At 46.7% G+C, this 21879-nt stretch overlaps 1 protein-coding gene and 1 long non-coding RNA gene across 4 annotated transcripts in view; one reads left to right on the top strand and one right to left on the bottom strand.

Moving 5' to 3' along the window:
- Positions 1 to 2034: 2034 nt before the first annotated feature.
- FBXW8 (F-box and WD repeat domain containing 8) overlaps positions 2035 to 21879 on the bottom strand; it is a 103010-nt gene continuing 83165 nt past the window's right edge. Inside the window, exons 8-11 of the mRNA XM_010998669.3 lie at positions 20255 to 20382; positions 8029 to 8202; positions 5422 to 5532; positions 2035 to 4720 (exon numbers count right to left, since the gene is read on the bottom strand). Of these exons, the coding sequence (XP_010996971.3) occupies positions 4576 to 4720; positions 5422 to 5532; positions 8029 to 8202; positions 20255 to 20382 (558 nt within the window). The 3' untranslated portion in view covers positions 2035 to 4575. The remainder of the gene's footprint in view (positions 4721 to 5421; positions 5533 to 8028; positions 8203 to 20254; positions 20383 to 21879) is intronic.
- LOC135319741 (uncharacterized) lies at positions 4049 to 11034 on the top strand. 3 transcript variants are annotated; one of them, XR_010378579.1, is made up of 6 exons: positions 4049 to 4162; positions 4855 to 4893; positions 5476 to 5563; positions 8049 to 8216; positions 8500 to 8600; positions 9361 to 11034. It is a non-coding gene; the product is annotated as an uncharacterized LOC135319741 (long non-coding RNA). The 3 variants fall into 3 exon arrangements; XR_010378577.1 differs by lacking the exon at positions 4049 to 4162 and adding an exon at positions 4686 to 4746; XR_010378578.1 differs by lacking the exon at positions 4049 to 4162 and adding an exon at positions 4686 to 4746 and having other exon boundaries at positions 7364 to 8216.

Here is a 21879-nt window from a genome sequence, read left to right as displayed (position 1 = left end):
GACGGAGCAGGGACAGTGTCCGCAGCCTGTGGGATGAAGGGTGAGGTCACCTCTCCCCACGTGCTCCACCCATTTCCCAGGAATCAGGTCGAAAGTGGGATCTAGTCCTCTGTTGCCCTGTTACCCTGCGGAAAAGCTACCAGAACTCAGCTTTTGGCTGTTAAAGGAATGCGGCAATTTGACACAAACATGACAGTTGGGTAGGTTTACGAAAGGGCTATGTAATGGAAATCTGATACGAGACGCTCAGGGGAAACCTTCTGCAGGCACGTTAAACATGAATTATGGATAAGGGAACGGAGTAAGATGACAACAGCTTCCAATTTTGGCCAAGCACCCTCTCAGGAAATGAATTATTGCTAGACTTTAGCAAAACAATTCCATTATTTTCTGATCCAAGGGACTGGAAAGTTCTTTGTGTGCTTTGCTAATGGGAACAGGTCGTGTGTGGATCCGATCCTTGTCACTGAGCAGTTGAACCTGTCCCCACTGCCTGCTGTTCACCAGGCTCCGCTGCACTGCAGACGGCGCAGCCACTTACGTAGGCTGATGGAGAGTTAAAAATACAAGTTGCCTTGGCAAGGCTCCTGCAAACACCTGCTTTGCAAGCTGTCCTCCCACACAGTGACCTTGGGAAGGCCTTGGAGAGTTGAGTGGGTGGAGCCAGGGTGTTAGTGCTGCTTTTGTTCCTGGGCTCTTCTAGAATCAGTGGCCAAGTGCCAGCAGGGGTTCAGTGGTGGATGAACTTGGCCCCAGGAGGACTCAGGACTCTGACGGGCGCAAGGGGGCTGCTCATCCTTCTAATCCACTGGTTGACCAGATCAGCGAGGGACTAGGTTCATCTTTGCCCGAGGAGTGGTTCACGGGGCAGCAGTAGGGTCGGAGGATGTGCCGAGAGGCAGTTTGCTGCCACCTCCATCTTAGAGAATTGATGAGGCAGCACTGGTCCCAGCCCTGGGCAAGGGGAGAGAGGATCCGCCTTGACCGGCTCAGCTCAGGAGAAGCGGGGTAAGAGAGTCTTCCCTCCCCTCGTCGGGGAAGGTCCCTGCGCAGAGCTCTCAAAAGCCTCTGCTTGGAAGCCCCTGCTCAACACGAGAGGCCAAGAGCCGGCTGGAGCGCACATGGCACCTGCCGGAGCCCAGCGAGAGGGGCTCTGCCACCGTGCGTCACAGGCAGCTGCCGTCCAAATCGCCGCAGGCCGCGCCGCAGCAGCCAGGTCGCCATCTGGCCCGGCCACGTGGGGTGAGGCGGGCAGGCCTTTGTGGCTCTCGGCACCGGGAGCGCCCGGCTGCCGCAGCTGCTGCCCAAAGCCCACGTCGAGGGCCAGGCAGCCCCTGGCTCCTGGCTGGGCCACTGCTGGGGAGCTGCTGTCAGGACAGCCGCCGCCGGCTTCAGCAGGAGGCTGTGCCCTCACCGGGAAGCGGTTTCTCTTTGAGGAAGAGCAGAGTTGGTTTGCAGTGGCCGGTGTTTGTCATTTAAATGCAGAGTGGGATGCGCGAGCTGCTCAACTAGGGGGCCTCTGGCTCTCAGGAGGGGTACGGAGGACTTTCCCCTGGCTGTCATCAGCTCTCCTGCACAGAAAGGACCAACATGCCACTCTTAGGGACATTCCAGTTTTCCTTGAATCAGCTGAACACAGTTGGCCAGGGCAAGATGCCTCCTTGGTAGAGGAAGGTGACGCCAGCCCTAGGATGGCTCTTAAAGTGAACTACTGCCCGGGCAGTGGTGGCACATGGCTGGGAATGCAGAGCACAGTCTAGTGGCACAAATGAAATTCTCAGAGGGCTGTGGTCCCCTTCGAGAATCTCACAGAGAGCCATACTTCCTCCCAGAAACACAACTATGCACAATTTCACAGAGTTGGGAGGGTTTCCTGGGTCCTGGGCTAGGAACCCCTCTTTTAGGAGTTCTGGGGAAAGCTGTGCAACAAGCCAGGTGAGATTTCCGGTGGGGGGGGGGTAGCTGGTAAAGTGGTATATGCCAGGGGACTGTCACCACACACCTTGCCAGGGTGCAAGTAACTGCAGCAATAAATAAATTTGAAAACAATTTAATACTAGAACTAACATGGACATAATGTTATAAAGTAGAACGCAAAAGGCGTACAACATTTTAAGATAAGACAAAGATCTCTGGAGGCTGGTCCTCTGGCTCCCCGAGCGGCATATCTGAGTCTCTTCTGTCTTTAGGGGGACGTTGAGGTGGAGGTCAGACAGCGGAAGAGCTTCAGAAGGAAAGCTGGCGATACGTCGGCAAAGAACTCAGAGCTTGTGAAGAAGGTCCCACAAAAAAGCCGATGGGGACAGAGGTCAGAGGTAAGGTGGGATGAGCAGAAGGGGGTGGACATGGGCCACTGGTGAATACTGGCTCATAAGGAACCTCGCTCCTCTCCCTGTCAGGGTGATTTCTTCCAGGAGGTAAGGTTTACAGTAGAAAACGCTGACTCAGCTTGGCGTGTTTGGAGATGATAGTTCGGGTCCAGTGAACTTTTCCTTCACATAACCCAGCTGGTTTTCATGAATGGGTGATGTTATAAACAGACTGGGAAGAAAAACCCAGCGCTTATAACATCTTACACTGGACCAGCAGTTGGCAGGGAATAAAAACAGTTTAAAGCTCTTTTTACTTTCAGTAAACTTTTCTGATCTAATTTCTTTTGAATTCTTCCCTTATCCTTCATTCCTGCAAAGCTAGGGAGGGAGAATGTACCTGTAAAATCAGACTGGAAGGGGCTGCTGCTTATAAGAAAAAAATTATACTTGACCCAGTGGTCCAGCTGCATAAAGAACATGCGAGATCGCTTGGGGGTCGGAGCGCCACACGGCAGGGAGCGTGAATAAAATACAGCCTTCCCTTGCTAACTGCAGCCTGGCTGCGTTTACGAAGTAATTGGGTTTTCTGAAAGGAAGCAGAGAACTGTCCTGACAAAGCTGCCTCCCAGGAAAGCAGCCTCTCTGGACTGAGAGGTGATGGTTCCCAGTTGCGGCTTTTTACTTGGCTTTGTCGTCCTGTCCAGTTGGACCGAGTATCTTAAACAGCCTGAAAGACCTTTCAGAACCTTCACGACTCCAAAGTTCTAGGTCTCTGAGTCATAGTGCATTTCCCAGCCTTATCTGCTCATGGACAGTACAGAAGCTTCATTTTCTTGGATTAGTGTGGGCACGCTGTCTCCACACTGAAAATACTTGTTCTGTGTCCCTACTTCTGTTTCTGATAGACCCTTTTGCCTCCCCACCCCTTTATCAAGAGTTGTATATTTTGTCTTAGGGAAAAAAGCCCAAAGCAGTTTTTTTGTTATCTGGGTCTCTATTTCATTAATGTATGTTTTTAATCCTTACTTAACTCCTTTCTTCTACTTTGGGATCACTGTTACCTTTAAGCTTTCTGAGGTGACAGCTCAGTTCCCTGACTTTTGGTCTTACTTTCCGTCATGAAATCCAGGAGCACCTTTTGTTTCATTCAGCTGTTTGATTTCTAACTGTATTGAATTGGGCGTGTCAGGAACTACTCTTCGTGGCCTTCACACATGGTCATTTTTTGTCCATGGTCTATGGGTATTTGAAAAGGTACAAAATTCTATCTACATCTACTGGGTCAAGCTTGTAAATTAAGTAAATCTTCCAAATCCTTAAATATTTTGACTGATGTGATCTGATCACCCACCATGAGCGTGGATTGTTGCTTCCCTTTGTAGTTCTATCAGGGTTTTTGCTTTGATATTTTGAAGGGATATTAGCTGCTGCTGAGAACACTCTAAATTAAGAGTAACGCCACGGTCTGCCCTCTTAATCCTTTGGAAATGGAAGCTGTTTATCAAACTGAGTTTGTGACAGGCGCTGCCCTGTCTTAGTGGCTTCACACCCTGCTTCCTCAGATGTCTCTTCCTCTTCTCACTCATTCTCTCCTCCAGAACCAATCATCTTCCATCCCACATCAAGGATGGTGGTTTATTCAATGAATAATGTAGAAAATGTCCACTTCATAGCACATGTTGTAGACACAAAAGTAAGCAAAAGTTATTAATGAAGTAATTGTATAAATATATAATTATAAACCGTGGTAAAAGCTATGAGGAGAAAGTACCGCTCTCCCAGGTTCATGTCAGGGGTGGAGTCAGAGAAGACGATCCAGAGTGACCAGCTACCTCAGATCCAAGGGCCAGGTGAGTGCTGCAGCCTTCTGGCTCAGAGACCAGCATATCCAAAGGCCCCCAAAGCAGAAAGGGTTAGGAGATGGGAAGAGGGCCAGCGGGCTGGGGCAGAAGGGCCTCATCTGAGCTGTAGCAGGGGCCTGTGTAGTGTACAGAACCATGGGGTTGGGCCGGGGTGACACTCCGGGGATGGGGAGAGGAGGGAAGAATAAGTGGGCGTCATCAGTGTGCGGAACTGAGAGACAGGGACAGTAACTGGCCAGGGACACACGTGGGCAGCTGAGGGCTGTATGCTCACACACGTGCGCCCGGGGGCTGCTTTCATCCCCCAGCACTTAAACCCAGTGCGGTGCTCCCCTGTAGTTCTAAAACTCACAGAATTGGTTCTTCCCACGTTTCTCCCTGCTCCCAAATGAGGCAACACCCTAAATACTGTCATAGGGAAAAGCAAGGGCAAGGTCATAGTTGCAGCCCACCGTGGTGTCACAGGACGAACGGCAGATGGGAACGGTGCTCTGGAAGGCCAGCTGGTCCACTGCAAACTCATAGGCCTGGATCAGCCCCCGGTGTCTAGAGAAAGCAGAGGTGGTGATGGGGTCAGTCCTGGGTTCCTGGCCCTCACCTCCCATAGCTTGTCTTTGTAGCCAGCATTTGCTTGAGACAGGACAGCAAATCACTAACAAACATCTCCTTCTGGCCCACAGTGTATCGACACTCTGGAGCCCAGGACTAGAGAGAAGCAGGTAAGCCACAAGTTTGATGGAGGCAACTGAGGTGAGTACTGGGAGGCAGCAAGGGTCAGCCTCAGGGAAGGCCTTGCAAAGAGGCCACTTGTCAGCCAGGGCACCAGTCTAATGAGAAAGGGCCCCTGAGCCTCCTGTGTGGGCCTCTCTCCCGTCTGGTAGCTGCCACCCAGCACACTGAGCATAAGGGCACACCTCCAAATCCTAGTGACATAGGCAAAGCCTGGGCCTCTAACACAGCAGGTCCCTAAGCCTTCTGTCTTGGGCTCAGACAGCAGCCCTCCGACTGTGTCCCTCCCCCATGTAGAGTCTTGCTGAAGCGCTGAACACAGGCACTCAGCACCTGTTATTGGCTGATGCCACTCTGCTGCAGCCACACGTGTGTTCCCGACTCTGGAAAGAACGGCCACGCCTGGGCACATCCTGCAGGGAGTGGTGTGGCCCCGGGGTGTTCTATTTATAAAATCAAGCGAAGATGGTTTCTCCTGAACACCTCTAAATCCAGCCCAACCTAGCCCGGACACTGACCTCCTGTGCGTGGTGAAGCGGTCCAGGTCGGCATTGCACACCACTCTCTCGTAGGGCACATTGGCTGTGATGAGGCTGTGGCTGTTGAAGGAGATGTGCCGCACGGGGTGCCTGGAACACATGGGAGAGGAGGCTTGTCACGGTAAGTCCCATGGAACCTGAGCACATCCTACCTTTGCTACGTGGTCTCGGAGGTTTGGAGCTGCCAGAAACTCTGAACCCTCTAAGCCAGGCTCCTCCTTAACAGAGTAGGAAACTGGGACCCCAGAGGGGCGATGTCTCTCCTCAGTTTCCAGTTTCCCAAAACTAGCTAGGCCTCCTCCGTAGACAAGTCTGAATGCCCCTTGTGCACTCTGCCTGACTGCCCCCCAAACTTGGTGTGGTTTTGGACATAAAGGACAAACTCAGCTTGAAACAATTCAGACGCACGTGGTGGTGAACAGCCCCATTTCTATGCCCGCCCGCTGGCTGGCCTTGGGTGAGTCACTCGAGCTCTCTGAGCCAGGTCCCCCACCTGTGGGGCATAGCTGGTGGTCACCTACAAAGGCCCACTACTCCTAAAGTCAGAGGGCTACAAACAAGTGACATGTGTACTCGAGGTTGTGAAAGCACAAAATTTTGGAACAAAATTGCTTGAAATCTAAGCAGCAAAGGCTTTTGTTCATTGTAAGAAGTTCTACCCAGTGGAGAACTGAGCCAGGAGACAGGATAAAAAAGACGTCTAATGCAAGCAGATGCCTGTCATCAGAGACTCCCAACTGTGAAGCAGGTGAGATACATTCCCACAAAAGATAGCCAGTGTTTCTGGAGCACAAGAGATGTTGTAAGCCACAAGATGGGACACAGAATTCAGCACTTGGGAGGAACAACAGGAGACGTCACCACAGGCTGAAAAGGTCAGCCAGGCCCTCTCAGAAGGGCAGAGAGTGGCAGGAGTGGGTGAGTGGGGTCCCTACAGGCCGAGTTGGGGCTGCTTTGCAGGTGGCTGGGGGCAGGGACAGAGGATTCGCTCCAGAGCAATCAAAGTTAAGGGGAAGCCCAAGGCAGGAGGGATGGATGGAAAGAAAAAGGTGAGGTGAGGTGGAGGGGGAAGAGAAGAGTCCAGGCTCAGGCCCAGGCTTGCAGCTGCCTGACTGATGGTACCAGCGCCAGAGAGGGGAGGACAGGGGAGAGCTGGCTGAGGAGGGGCGGGAGGACTAGAGGAGTTTGGCCGACGAGGCTGGAGCAGGCAGGGTGGCAGTGTGAGCGCACCACAGTGGGACCAGAGCTTGAGTGGGAATCGGGGTCGGCAGTGCGCACTGGCCTGGAGGACTTGAGTGAGTAGAATTCTGGGCAGGAGACGGGGGAGGCACCAGCTTTGCTTTGGTAGAAACAGGGACTTCCTTCTGGGACAAGCCACTAACCAGTGGTGAGAACTGGACGTGCATTTACAAACAAGTCAGGAAGGCTGGGACAGGACAATTCTGGGCATGACCTTACTTACCCTGGCTTCACCTGAATGACCCATCCGAGGGAGTGCAGCTTTTCAGGGAGAGAAAAATGACATCTGCTGGAGTACGGGCCTAGTGAACTAAACAGAGCTGCTGCTGACAGTCCCTGGGGGCCTCAACTGCAGTGGGAGCTGTCCTAGAAGCCAGATTGAGCCAGTTCTTTAAAACAAATAGGGTTTCCTTAAAGGCAGATAGCTCTGGGATTCCAAAGTGTGGGAGTTTTCACTGCCTTCTGGCACCACCTGGTGGCAACTAAGCGCATCACTGAGAAATCAGAAAAAGGGCCGTTGGGTTTGCTGAGGGGGGGCAGGGAGGGCCAGAGCCAGGCAGCACAGATGGCATCCTGGGGTCTCATCTGAAGGCCACTGCCCTCCAAGGAGGAAACCAATTCCTCGCTTGAGCTCGCACTTACACTAGACTGTGAGCAGTCTTCACGTCACCTTGCTTTGCAGGTCGTGGGGGCCTGCCTCGCGCGCATCTTTGGATGCTCTCCCTCATCACACCCACGGGCCCCCTGCCCCAGAACACGTCGGCACAGCGGTGCTGAGGGACAGCGGGGAGAGGCTTGGTGTCCGTCTTCCACAGGCATGTGGGGCTGGGTGGATGTGGGTGAGGGGATGGCCTCAGGTCAGCTCCAGCTGAGCGCTGCTCCAAGAGAGACTGCCTCTGCTTTAAAGGTTAGGAGCAAGCTCACCATGTTTAAGGGGTTAGGCCCCCTGAGTAGCCATGTATCTACATCTGTGAAGCCATCAGCCTGTGCCTGGGAGCCTATCTGTCTCTTGAATTTTTTAAAGCTAAAGGTTAAAGTTACAAATTCCTCCTTAGTTGGGGCTGGGGCCCGGGCAGCCGGCAGTGGCCCTACATGCTGTCTGGCCGGTCCTGCCGTGGTCTCTACCTGAACTGATGGGGGTCAAGGCAGTTTGAACACTGTAGCGATGACCAGCTCCATCTGTGAGCCCCTTTCCTCATCTGAAAATGGAGGTGACGGCAGCTGGCTGACGGTTACAGTGAGGGTGACATGGTATCATGTGGATAGCTCCCGGTGCTGCGCCGGCTCCAAGGCCGACGCAGATCATTCCTGCTGCTGGGCTTACTAACAGCGCCTGAGGTGCCTCACCTGGAGTGCACCTCCCACAGCTTCTGGTTCATCCGGTAATCCCACACGGAGACCAGGCCTTCTTCGCCTCCACTGACGATTTTCCAGTCGTCCATCTGGACAGCAGAGACTCCGAGTTGGTGGGCAGAGACGGACAGGGCGATCGTGTCAGTGCGGAGGTCATGGAGCCTCACCCTGGAGGGCCCAAGGTGAGCACAGAGATCAGCGTTAAAGCCCGCAATGACAAATTCCTCCTCAATTGTGCTGGGCTGTGCACAACAACCCTATGAAAACGAAGAACACGAAACCCCTTCAGTTACAAACATCGAAATACTGATACCAGACCTCTGTCTCCTTGTTAGTGTGTCCTCGTAGGCGGCCCAGAGGCCCTAGGAATGAACTAGCTTAGAGCACCCATAGCTAGTCAAGGCACAGAACGAGGACTCAGAACGAACAAACCGGCTGCCCTGTCACTCACTTTGTGCTCCACAGGGGGGACACCTGCCCTGGGCGCAGGCCACGGAGAGGGAAGCTGAGCCTTGCCTAGCATCATGCCTCCATGGGAGTGCCGGCCCGAGAAGCCTGGGCAGAGGGTAAGTGTACGGCCCCACGTGGCCACTGCTCTGTTCATATAAAATTCTGTTAAGGGCAAAATGTAAAACAGGTACATTTGTCTGCAACCCAAGCCCATACCCACTTCACAGGTATTTAACTTAACTTTGTAAGTTCACTACCATCTTGTTGAAATCCGGCCAGAGAACGCATCGTAATTGACAAAGCATAACAAACAGAATTGTGATACAAGTATGTGGACACTTGGCAGTCACTAAAGCCTTGAGATAAGTACCTGCCTTGTAATAAACTGAATTTCTTTAAGAATGTCTTTAAAAACTACTTTTTATACAAGTATATGCCAAATTTCCACATAAGGGCAAATTAGACCATGAGACAAATCTCTTATCCACTAAAAACACCAACACAGTTGCTGATATAAGCCACAAGAGCTAACGTTCAGTGTGGTGATATTTCAGTACAGGTAAATTTAACAGCCCCTCTGCTCCAGGTCACAAAAGACAACTGCTACCCTGAAAAGACCTCGCCAGCGAGCAGGAAGCTGGGCAAACATAATGCTGATATGCTAAACGTGGTTGAGAACATGTCTGACACAAAAAAACGTGGGGAGAAGGGATGACCTGAAACAGGTGCTAGGCCCTAAACGCTGATAGTTACATGAGTGTGCACACACGTATTTTCAGAGTTCTGAGGGGAAATTATTTGAATCAAAAATTCTATACCAGCTTACCTACCAAGTTTGAGGGCATAATGAAGTGTTTTGTTTTTTTTTTTAAACAGAAAAAGATTCAAAGTGAACTACCTGTGGACACTCTCTGAAAAAAAGTGATGGAGCAAAATATCAGAAGGCCCGTGAGGAGCCAACACACAGGAGGGAGTGATGTATAAAACAAACGCAGAACAGAGCAGACAGCTCAGAAGGACCCAACGTGTCAGCCTGGTGGACAGACGCACACAGGATAAATCCACCTCCTAACAGGAAGAGCTTCAAATGGGTCCCACAGCAACACTCAGTACATGCTACATGTGAAAGGCACATTTGCATGTGACAAGGACGAGGGGTGACAATTTTAATACCTGAAAAGGTAGATTTCAGAGGAAAAAACATTAGAAGAGAGTACTTCATTAAGGATGAGAAGGGTACATACAGTTTACTAAAATGTTTGGTAAAACTTGCCGGGAAAATATTAAAAAAAAAAAAAGCAAAATTATAAATCAACTATACTTCAGTTAAAGAACCCCACATGGACCTAATCTCTTTTGTAGGTAGGTTCCCCCCCCCACTTTTTAAAGTAATTCAGTTTCTCTATTTCTTGAGTTAATTTTTTAAATCTCCAAATTTGAAGACCTAGGTGAATAAATGACTTTCTTGACCCCCAGGAGACAGAAAATCCATATAGAGCAAGGAATGAAGAGCAAGCTGGAAGGAACAGCCACCCCAGTGCACTGTCCACAGCACAGCGGAGGGAGGGAGGGAGGGAGGGAGGGCGGGAGAGCTTCCCAGCTCTCCCCAGGGAGCCAGCATCTTATCACCCAAAACCTGCCACCAGGAGCACGGCAGAAGACAACTGGAGATCTCCATCTGTGCAAAGACCCAAATAGGGTACAACAGACTTCACAGCAATGTGCTACAGACAAGTGGACTCCATCTAGGCTCTCTTAACACGCTCATTGCCCACTGTGGATGGGGTGCCCCTTAGGAACCACAACTGTTACCCAGATTTGGGTGATGTGGCGATCAAGGTGTTAATAGAGCCTACCATATGACTATAAAAAGCAGTTAAAACCATAGGGTCATTCCCATTGATGCTGAAAAGAAATCTGATGAAATGTTACACTTATTCCTAATGAAAAGTCTTTAAAAAATAGTGGTATACTTTTACCAACATTATTTAACATTGTTTTAAAAAATTAAATACAATTAGATAAAAGAAGAAAATGAGAAGTGGACAAATTTATCATTAGGGATGACAATCCAAGAGAATTCAGTAATAATTCAGAATCAAATTTTAATATGTCAATCAACAGCTACCTTTTGTACAACTTCTAGTTTTATAAATGTAATTGAAGATCCCACTTAGGGTATTAAAGGCAAAATACCCTATTAACAGCTTTCTTAACTTGGAGCTCTACCATATATACCACACCAAAATTAACTATAGAGGGCTCAGAGTTACACAATTAAAAATATTCAGGATAGGAAGGCCTTTCTACACATAAAAAACCCCCAGAAGTCAAGAAAAATACTGACAACTGCACATAAAAGTACTTACGATTTTTCTTCTACCACGTGGGAAAAACAAAGTCAAGGCAAATGGTAAACTGGGAAAAATGTCTGCACCAGAGAGGACTGGCTAATTTCTTGTAAAAAAAAAAAAAAAAATCAAATTGATAGTGAAGACTAGATCTGAAAAGTACCTAGAATGGAGCACAAACATGAACAATGTGAATGAAGGGTTAAGAGACAGGAAGGATGGAAGGGGACGATGGTTCTGCTTGTCTCCGAAAGAAATTCCAAAAGGAGAAAAGAGACTATATGGCAAAGAAGTAATATTCAGAGTTAAATGGCTGGTATTTCTCCAGAATGAAAGGCGTGCGTACTCACAGTGAGCACGAATCAGAGTAAGTTAAAGGAAGCACATATCAAAGAGTATCATCATAAAGTAGGAACTGGCAAAAGACAGAAGAGCCCTTACCAGCAGCCTGTGACAGAAAGACATTACAATAAGCAGGCCAACAGGAAAAGTGAGAAACAACATTTACATTGTCACGAAGCTGAGTGACTCAGTGGGGATGGCACGAAGGCCCAGCTCCATCAGCGGAGCTCGGAAAGGCCACGCTGGGACATCCACACAGGGGGCCCTGCGTGGTCTTTAGAGAATGAGGCAGAGCTGCACACAGGCACAGGCAGCCGTCACCAAACCACCACTCCACACCAGAATCATGGGCCCGGCCGCATGACAGGTGCGGGGGACACACACCTGCGCTGAGCATGTGCACATGGCCTCTGGAGAATGCTACCTGTTAGGCAGCCTTGGCTGAGGACAGAGAAGCTCCCAGAAGACAACGTCTCCCTATATTTATAGTTTCTTGTGCTTTTCAGTTTTGAAGATATAGGTTACCTGTTTAAGTAAAACTGAAAAATTTTAAAGATAAAAATTCTGGAGGACATTCTCACATTGGGAACAGCAGCTACCCTGGGGAAGAGTGTGAGTGGAAGAATGAGGGGAATAAAGGCGGCTTACTCTTTATTCTTGACACTGCCATGTTGTTTAAGAAACAAGAACTCATTCGTGGCTGGGAGGGGCACCCAGAGGCCTTCATAAGTCCTGCTCACGGTCTTAAGTCAGGTGATGGATGTCCAGGTATTCATTACTCTTTAAATTGTACACAACATACCTTGTATACACTCCCATATGGATGCTTTATTTCAAATAAAACAGGGTTTTGGAAATCTGTAGTCTTAGGACACACAGAGAGATCCATTACTTCTTTCAGGCTGGGACGTGTAACCAACGAGGGGGCGCGGGTTACAGAAGGGCCACGCCATTCAGGGCCCCACTTACCAGTGAGCGCCCGGGACCAGAGGTGCGGAGGGAGCATGCAATAACACTTTGAAAATAAAGAGCCCCTCTGTCAGCACTTCAAGACACTTATCTGTAGGCATTTGTGGGTAAGAGGAGAGAGGAAAGGTAGAGATGCTGTGAAAGGACTCTGCTGGAGGCTACAGCTGCTCTGCCTACTGATGGGAACGTGAAAAGGGGGGCGGGCGATTTTAGCCCAAGTCCTTTTCAGTGCATATTTGGTTAATAAGGGTCTATTTTGCTCTGGTGATTTTCATAAAGAGCTCCTCTGTTGAATATTTATACTCCATAATTTACAGTTTGGCTGTTAAGGAGACAAAGGCAAACACAAATTTGGTCCAGAAGTTCAAAGTTTGCCATCTGTTTTCCTATTGTATTTAGATACCAGCATGGATGGCTCCAAACAAAATACACAGACACACCGAAAGATACAGCATTAGTGTATTTTATCTCACTAAGGAAAACAGAAGTGGGCCAAAACAGATTCGAACCTCTCCCCACAGGGAAAAGGGAAAAGCACTTACAAGACATCTCTTTAGGCATCACTCTGGTCTCTGGCTGACGGACAGAGACAGCAGGCAGCACGGGGTGCGGAGTCCACATGAACCGCTCGAGTTCACGTGGAGAGATGCATGTCTGCCTCGCACACCTGACAGCACGGCCCCAACCCGAGCCGCAGCGCACTTTGGCAGAGCCAGGGCCCTCAGCGCTCAAATCAAACACCCGACGCAGGGAAGCAGGTAGCACGGCAAACGGGCACGAATGTGCCAAGACAACTGATTCCAGGGACAAAAAGAAGCCAATGACAGATATTGTGAATCCCTATCTCATGAGTGTTTCATCAACTTTGCCTGTTGAAAAGAAAAAAAAAAATTGGTCTGAAAGCTGTAATTGTATTATGTTTAATATTCATGGTTGGGTTTGGAGGGCTGTTCCAACACTCCCTCTCCAGCCCCTCTCTAATGAAAATCACACCATAGGAGTCGGCTCTAGCCCGCCAATTAAAACAAAAGACACCAGAACCTTCCAAAGACTCCAACAGAGGAGCATCCATCTGATGGGCAGGAAAACGTGCTGGAACTGAGAGGGAGGCACGCTCTGGTTGGTCCTGTGCTAAGAGCTTTGAATAACTTATTATAACACTTGCAGATGGAGCACATATAACATTTACGCCCCACTCACTCTCTCTCTAACAGCAGGCGGCGGCACCAGAAGCACACCACAACTTTGTATTTGTCAGGGCAAGAAGTGAGCTCTGAGACTCTTTAATTGGGGGTCACAACTCAGGGCTTGCTTCCTCTTGGTTTGGATTAAATAGTCCCATAATAATAACAAGGCAAACTGTATTTGATGGCAAAGATGAAGCCTATTCAGACTCTGGCTCGGCAGTTTCATTAAGAAGGACCTGACCTTCAGCTATATTTCTATCCAGAAAATAAAGGGAACAAGCAAGATGGCATTAAAACGTAGGCTTTAAAAAAAATGGCCAAATTAATCATGAAAACTGGGTTTTTTTTTTAAAAAAAAAGAAATCAATAACATGATTCTGTGTTGTCTCATCAAACCTGGGCTATTAAAGAGGATTTTAAATATAACCTTGTATGTCCAAATCAATAGCTGTATCTATATAGAGAGCATCAATGATGGCCTTTTCTGGCAAATAACTCATTTTAAATAGCAACTAGAAAAATATGTATGTTTAGGTGGACCTGCCCAGTTTAATCCACCGAGGCTATGCTTAGAGCTCTCTATATTGTAAAGCTGTGCCTCTGAAGTTTAGAGTTCTTTGTATATTGCCCATAAAGAGTAATAAGTCCCTCGGACTGATCACTCAACCTTTCTGGACCTGTTTCCTTAGCTGGGCCTACACTGGATGATCTTGAACTCTGCTAGATGGAACACTATGCAGTCCTTACAGGCCAGCCCAGGATACCCACCTGCGGACAATGAGTATGAGTATCATACAGTCATACGAGTACACCTAGAATAGTCCCTCCATTTTGTGGTCAACTGGTTTTCCAGAGGAGCTAAGACAACTCAGTGGGGAAAGAGCAGTCTTTTCAACAGATGATGCCAGAACAGCTGGTATCCACATGCAAAAAAGAATGAGGTTGGACTGCCACTTCACACCATAAACAGACATTAACTCCAAGTGCATCGCAGACCTTAACGTAGGAGCCAAAACCATAAAAATTCTTTTAAGTAGACATAGGAGTAAATCTCTGTGACTTGGGGCTGGGAGATGGCTTCTTCAGTATGACACCAACAGCACTAATGACAAAGAAAACATGGATACATCGAACTTCATCAAAATTAAAACCTTGTGCTTCAAAGGGCATCATCAAGACAGTGAAAAGACAACCCACAGAATGGGAAAAAGTATTTACAAATCGTATCCAATAAGGGATTGGTACCTGGACTACGTATTATAAAGAACTCTTGTGACCAATAAAAAGACAACCTAATCTAAAAATGGGCAAAGGATAGGAATAGACATTTATTCAAAGAGGCCAAAAAGGACATGAAAGGATATTCAACATCACACCACTTCTCATCCTTTAGGACAGCGATAATCAGAGACAATGGCAAGTACTGGTGAGGGTATGGAGAAACTGGAACCCTCAAACACTGCTGGTAGGAATGGAAGATGGTACAGCCACTTTGGAAAAGAGTCTGGCAGTTCCCCAAATAGTTCAATAGAGTTATTATATAAGCCAGCAATTCCACTCCTAAGTATGTACCTAAGAGAATGGAAAACATACGTCTATACAAAAATTTATAGTTGAATGGTAACAGCAACATTATTCATAATAGCCCCAAAGTGGAAATAAGCTGCTGAATGTATAAGCAAATGTGGTATACTCATACAATGGCATATTATTTGGCCATAAAAAGGAATGAAGTAGTGATTCAAGCAACAACACAGGTTTATCTTGGAAACATGATGCTAAGTGAAGAAGCCAGTCCCTAAAAGGTCTCATGTTATATGTCTCCATTTATAGGAAACATCCAAAACAGACAGATGCATAGAGGCAGGAAGCGATCCGTGGTTGCCTAGAGCTGGAGAGGCTGGGGGGACATGGAGAGTGACTGCTAATGGGTATAAGGTTTCTATTTGAGGTGATGAAAATGTTCTAAATCTGACTTGGTGATGGTTGCACAACCTTATGAACTCTACATTAAATTGTACAATTTAAATTGGTGAATTATAGGTAAGTGAGCTCTATCTCAATAAAGCTAAAATGAAAAAAAATCAACTTAAGATTACAGCAGGGAAAGCAGTGGGATTTGTTGGTTTACTGAGTGTTGCCTTGGCAACCCACTAACAACCTGACATATGCCCTTACCAGCAACTCTTACTCTGATTCTCCCCAGCAGAGCACAGAAAAGCTTCTCTAGTCTGTATGCCTGACTTCAGTCACTGGAGAGGAATGAGCAGATCCCAGATGAGAAGACTGAGGGCAACAGAACAGACTCCATTTCATACAGCCCTCCACTGCCAACTATAGAGTTTATTTAGATAATTTAAAGAAAGTTATTTAGAGTTCTGATTCTGGCCGAGACTGACTAAGCCCACTACCACCTCTGTCTTCTGCTGACTACAACCAAAACCTCTAGACAATACACATAAAGCAACACCTGAGGACTCTGGACAGTTAACTCAGTGCAGTGGACTGTGGAGGAAGCGGCTGTATGAGGAAAGGATTTCCTATTCTTCCCCTCTTTTCTCTCAGAGCCTTGCCCCATATATGAGCTCCAGTAGCAGAGCCGGGTGGCGGTGCCGGAGCTAAAATTTCAATAGAAATGCCCTTTTTGAAGAACCAAGGAAAGAGGCCCCTGAGGTCCAAAAGAACGTGGGTATGGGGCCTTTGGGGGGCTCTTCTCCCTCTCTTGCCTCTGTGGCTTTGCCCAAAGGTAGTGTCTAATCACAGAGCCGCATGGTGGCCATGATGCCGGCCAGTAAAACTTTGAGAGAAACCCCACCTTCTGATCAAAGGCCCAGTGGGGAAGGGGCCCCTGAAACCTACAAAAGCTTAGGGATGAAGAGAGGCGGAAACTGGAGACGGGGAGCCCCTAATCCTGTGTGTGACCCCGCACACGTTCCAGGCACTGCTCTGAGCTGTGCAGGACAGATCCAAAGCAGCACAGCAAAGGCTCAACTGAGATTTACATGACTGCCACCCCAGATGAACCCCTGCGTGGCACAGGTGCAGGACGGAGCCAGAGAAGAGCCACAGAGGCTCTGGAAACTGACACTGGAATCACCACCCACAGGAGGCAAAACACAGCTTGCAGCCTGAACTAACCGGGGGGACTGCCTGCTTAAAACAAAAACAGAAACAAAAACTCAGCATTCTCCAGAGGATTATGTAACAGGATGCAAAGTGGACACTTTGCATCCAGGATACACCCCAAATTACTTGACATACCATTTCCCCCTCCAAAAAAAAAAAAAAAAAAAAAAAAAAAAAAAAAACCCCGGGGAAAATGTGACCCATTATCAAAGGAAAAAAAACAATGAACAGATGTCAACCCTAACGTAACCCAGATTTTAGGAATCATCAATGACTTTAAAGCAGCTACTGTAACTACATTCCAAGAGGTAAAAGGTAAAATAATAAGAAATAATGACATTCTGAGCAGATAAATAGAAATAATGAAAAAGAACTAAATGGAAATTTTGAACCAAAAAGTATAAAATCTGAAATAAAAAATTCACTGGATGGGCTCAATTGGAGAATGGAGGTGACAGAGGAAAGAGTTAGTGAACCCAACGTTAAATCAACAGGTAGCTGTAATCTGAGGAATACAGAGTTTAGGAAAGAAACTGAACAGAGCTTCAGGGACCTGTGGGATAACATCAAATGGTCCGGCCTTCACATCACTGGAGTCCCAGAAGGAGAGGGGAAAGGAATCAGTGTGGAAAAAAAAATTTTAAGAAATAATGATCAAAGATTTCCCAAATTTGGTGGAAGACATAAATTTATAGTTCAGTGATTAAATGTTCAGTAAACCCTAGACAAAGGTTAAACTAAACAAACAAAAAACTAAAAACCACAGTGGTCTATTCCTGAAGACTTTATCTTGGTAACCCATTCAAGTTTCTCATAAATGTTCTAATTTTCTAAGCTATGGGTTATTTTTGCCTTCATTAAATAAATAATATACTTTCTTACATTTGATGGAAACACCATCAAATGTAAGAAGCACCATTACTTTATGTAACATTTTTAAATGCTGCCAATTATTCTTAAGATGTTGTTGTAAAAGACAACTTGATTTCATACATGTGAAAATGTAAAAAAGGAAAAAGTACATCTCAGAATGAATACAAAACAGGCAGAGGTAAGCCCTCCCTGAGCACTAGACATCCCGTGGTAAGACACAGGCATCTGGTCCTAACAGCTGGCACACACACCACTCCTCCAACGTTACTTACTACTCTTCTTGGTTTAGCAGGAAAAGGCAAAATATGCATTTAAAAAAAAACCCTCACTGATCTATAGTGTTGAAACTCTTATGCAGAGAGCTCCACCTCTATAACCCCACTTTATAACCCTTCCCTCCCAGCAAGGGAAAATTACAATCCAACAATAACTCAGTTCCCTCCCTAGTCATTCTCTTAATCTTTATCAGACTCTACTTAACCTCTAGTGACAGGCTAGGTGAGCTATTTTTTCATGTTTAATTTCAGCCGACACCACCTCCCCCACCCCACCAAAAAAAAACCCTCTTTGTAAAATTCCACCCATGTTTCTGCAAACTAACACAAGCTGATTTCCTTGCTTTAATGAAACATTATTTTCATCCTAATCTTGAATAGTTTTATGTATCTTTAGAGTCTATTTTATTCTCAAGTTATTTATAAAGTATTAAGAGAATGCAATAGAAATTCAGGTTTTTAAATTAAAAAAAAAAAAAAAGAGGTTCCAGGGTTTTCAAATTGCATCAGCCATTAAATGAGAGCCAAGGACATAGCTCTCTTCACGGTATCTGTCCCCTTACTCCCACTTTTGAAAGAAAACACAAGCTGCATGGGCGTGCATCTCTAACAAAGTCCGTCCACTCATAGCTATTATGTCTTTGGAAAAGCCCCACAAGACATGCTTCTACCACACGAAGAAGTTAGAGTCCTTATTCCTCCCTTTTTCTAGATGTATAAATTTTTAACCCCTGTGTCATATTGCTAACACTGTTAATCTGATTCACAAAGAACCATCTTATGTATAATGGACAGACTCTGAGAGACCAGCAGTGGTCAAACAGCTGGCACACAGATCTAGAACTGGCCCTGACGAAATGCCACTTTGAACAGCCCCTCCCTAACTCCAAGTCCTGAGTCTATTCTTTTCATCCATAAAGACAAAGGTTTAAAAAAATATGTAACGTTGGCTGACTAATAAAACGGACTCATCATGGTCAGATTTGGCCTTCAGAATGAACAGAGAGCCCTTTGACACTGAGCAGGCAGCTTCTCTTCTGGCAACGGGTACATCAGCAGGCAGCCCCACTCCAGGCGAAAACGCCAGCCTTGCTGAGTCTGTACAGGTCTCCTAACTGACAGCAGGATGTACAGCTGACAGCGGTCCCAACAGTCTGGCTTTAGCTGTTCTTCTAGAGCTAATGAGGCTAGGTTTTGCAGAAAGCAGAGGTCTCTTCTCTGGAACACCACTCTGGTTTCCTGTGAGCCTAGCTGTGGTTGAACACCTGAATGCTCATGCTGTCAACTCTGAAGGATAACCTATAATCCCAAACCCTTGGATCTGGCTGTCCCCCAGAGCTCTCTGCACTTGCTCTCCTGGAAAGCGAGGAGCTGCTAGGTCCCCATGGGGAGATCCTAGCAGATAAACTTGGAGCCTTTGTGTGGCTCAGGCTGGGAACGAAAACGGGAGAGTAAAACTACAAACTGACTTGTTTTGTTTGCTGTGCCACGAGTGGGGCCACTAATCAAGCCTAATTTTTTTTTTTCCAAAGAGAAAAACTGCCTGGATACACACTGATTCTCAAGCATGAAAAGTAGCTGCTGTTTTAAGCGGCCTTGAGAAAAGAGATCGTGTTTTCTTTCAATGAAGCACACTCACATTATCTTTTTGCTCTATTGGGAGGGTGATAGGAGTATGAAGGTCAGAAGTTGGAAATATTATTTGACAAAATGATCATTTTTTACAAGCTGCTGCACAAGTACGACAGAGGACTGGGGTTCTGCACAAAGCGGTACCTACCTCTCGATCTGATATCCCGACCCAGAGGCCCGCCACCTGCAGCCCAGGGCGGCCAGGGTGGGGTGCTGGCCAAACCTGGCTTCCAGCCATGCTACCTCTCTCCAGGGCACTGGATCAGACATGGCAGATAATCAGCCAGGAAAAAAAAAAAGGAAGAAAGAAAAAGAAAAAACAAGGGGGAGAGGAGGCACAAAGGAAAAAAACCTAAAATTTGGACTCAGAGAGTCTTTTCAAACACTTTAATCCTTTTGTGCTGATGGGTCCTGGAGCGGCCGGAGCTGGCACTGGACCCTGTACCGGGAAAATCCGACTCCCTAAGCCAATATGTTAAAGGGAAGACTGCTAATCAGCTAAATAGAAATTGGAATCTGTTCACATGAAGTCTCTTTTTTCCCTCATCACCAGAGGGACACCATAGTGTTCTGAAATACACTCTTGACATCATTTGGCAGGCAACCCTATTTTGCTGAACATGATTCATCCCTTAGGTTATTGTTTTTAATATTAGAAAGTGAGCTTTCAAATGCCAAACAAATTTTACAGCAGGGGGACAAAAGATATTCCAAGGGGTCTCACTAGACCTTCCACCAACTGCATCCACCAAATGGCTAAAAGACAACCTTCCCATGGCGTTTCAGAAACACAGACACAGACGCAGCTCCATCCAGCTATTACCTAATACCAGACTTTGTTCTCCAGGTTCACAGGGATAGTATTAATGGGATCAGGGCTGAACTCAGGTGGGCAGAGCTGCGAGAGAGAAGTGAGAAGGGTGAGCCGAGTCGGAAATCAGCGAGTTCAGTGGAGGCGGAGCAGCCAGGCCTCAGCAGAAGCTGCTACAAAACGCAGCTCTTTATTCAGACTTACCTCCTGTCCATGTTGCCACTGACCATGAGATTGGGAGGGCTGTCGCGGAGGTTGACGCAGGTGAAGTCACCAAGCGCATTACCCAGCTTTGAGACGCAGCGTTCCGCTTCCAGGCTGTACACCAGGATCTGCAGGAGAAGGGAGAACACGTGGGTGTGCAGTCACGTGCAGCAGACCTACACACACACCTTCCGCCCAGCATCGCCCAGGGCACCATCACCACCTCCCAGCCCGTTAGACAAGATGCTCTGCCACTTAATTTCCTGCCCCTTTCCAGGTAACGACAGCACAGGGATGTGGCTGTCAGAGAGACGAAAGGAAATGCAGAAGAAAAGAAAACCCAAAGAATTCCCCAGGCCAAGGTGCAAACAAACTCACAGGATGCACAAAAAAATGCCAAATGGGAAAATTACATATCCCAACTTCCTAACGCAGAAAAAGCCTGGAAACTAAGGGTCCCTGACTGCTTCTGACCTGGAGTTAATGGGGAAGGCTAACAAGAGGTCAGGGCGCCTGCCCATGAGCCAGCGTGAGTTCTTTCTCCCCCTCAGTATTTATACCACAGAGGGTCAAAGAACAAACAGTACAAGCATCCAGGAAGATGAAGCTTGCACAATTAACCACTAGATGATTCCTTTAAACTACAAACCAAAACTCTTATTCCCAAACATTAAAAAAACTTTTTTAATTGAGGTATAATTGATATTCCAAACATTTCTCTCTTCAGTCACTCTCCGCTCAATGATCACCAGAAGCTCTGTTCCATAAGGTATGGAGGCAAATAAGAAAGTACCCTTGATCTCTAGACGATGCATTCATCATATCTGAATGCTGCCCCCTCTCTCGCAAAAAGAAAAAAAAGGATAATTCATATGGAATCTTTCTGAAGATTAAGTCTTTTACTAAAAAACTTGGTAATTCAATTAATTAACATTAAGTGGTTGCAGTAACTGTTCTAAGTACTGAAGACACAGTCCTTGCCCCAAAATTCACTGTTAGCTTCCTCATTCACACCCACACCCACCTGTGAGCATACATTTTATTCTGTTGATCATGTGGTTAAAATGAATCACTGAACTCAAAAGTTTTAAATGTTAATACTTTGAAGAGAGAGATTCTCCTCTCAGCCAGCACACACATGAAAATGATGTGCTATATTTTTCTACACATCTCTCAGTTATCAGTATACAGATTCTTATTTTAGTATTGAGAGGTTAATAAATTGACCCCACCTTGAAAATCACTGATCTCACTGTCAACATACATTTCTACCAAGAGAATCTCTGGAAACTCCTAACAGTCAAAACAACACTGTAATATTAATTCACTATTGCTAACAGCATCTGAAAGGAAAGAGGGCAATAACAAAACATAAACTGCCTTCTTGATGCATAAAGACTGTAGAGAGCAAGCTGAATTTTATTTTTATTTTCATGCAGTTGAAAACAAAAGTTTCTGAGAAAATTTCAACTTCTGTAAAATATCCAAAATAAGATTATTCTTCCAAGTAGGAACACAGAAATAAATTAAATCTTCTATCCACAATGAATACACTAAAAGTGCATTAAAATCAGTTCCTGGAGGGAGGAAAAGTAAAACCAGCAATCCCACGGTATACCCTAAAA

The sequence above is a fragment of the Camelus dromedarius genome, chromosome 31, assembly GCF_036321535.1.
Source record: "Camelus dromedarius isolate mCamDro1 chromosome 31, mCamDro1.pat, whole genome shotgun sequence".
NCBI classification, from domain to species: Eukaryota; Metazoa; Chordata; class Mammalia; order Artiodactyla; family Camelidae; genus Camelus; species Camelus dromedarius.
This window is presented reverse-complemented; position numbering and strand designations above follow the sequence as displayed.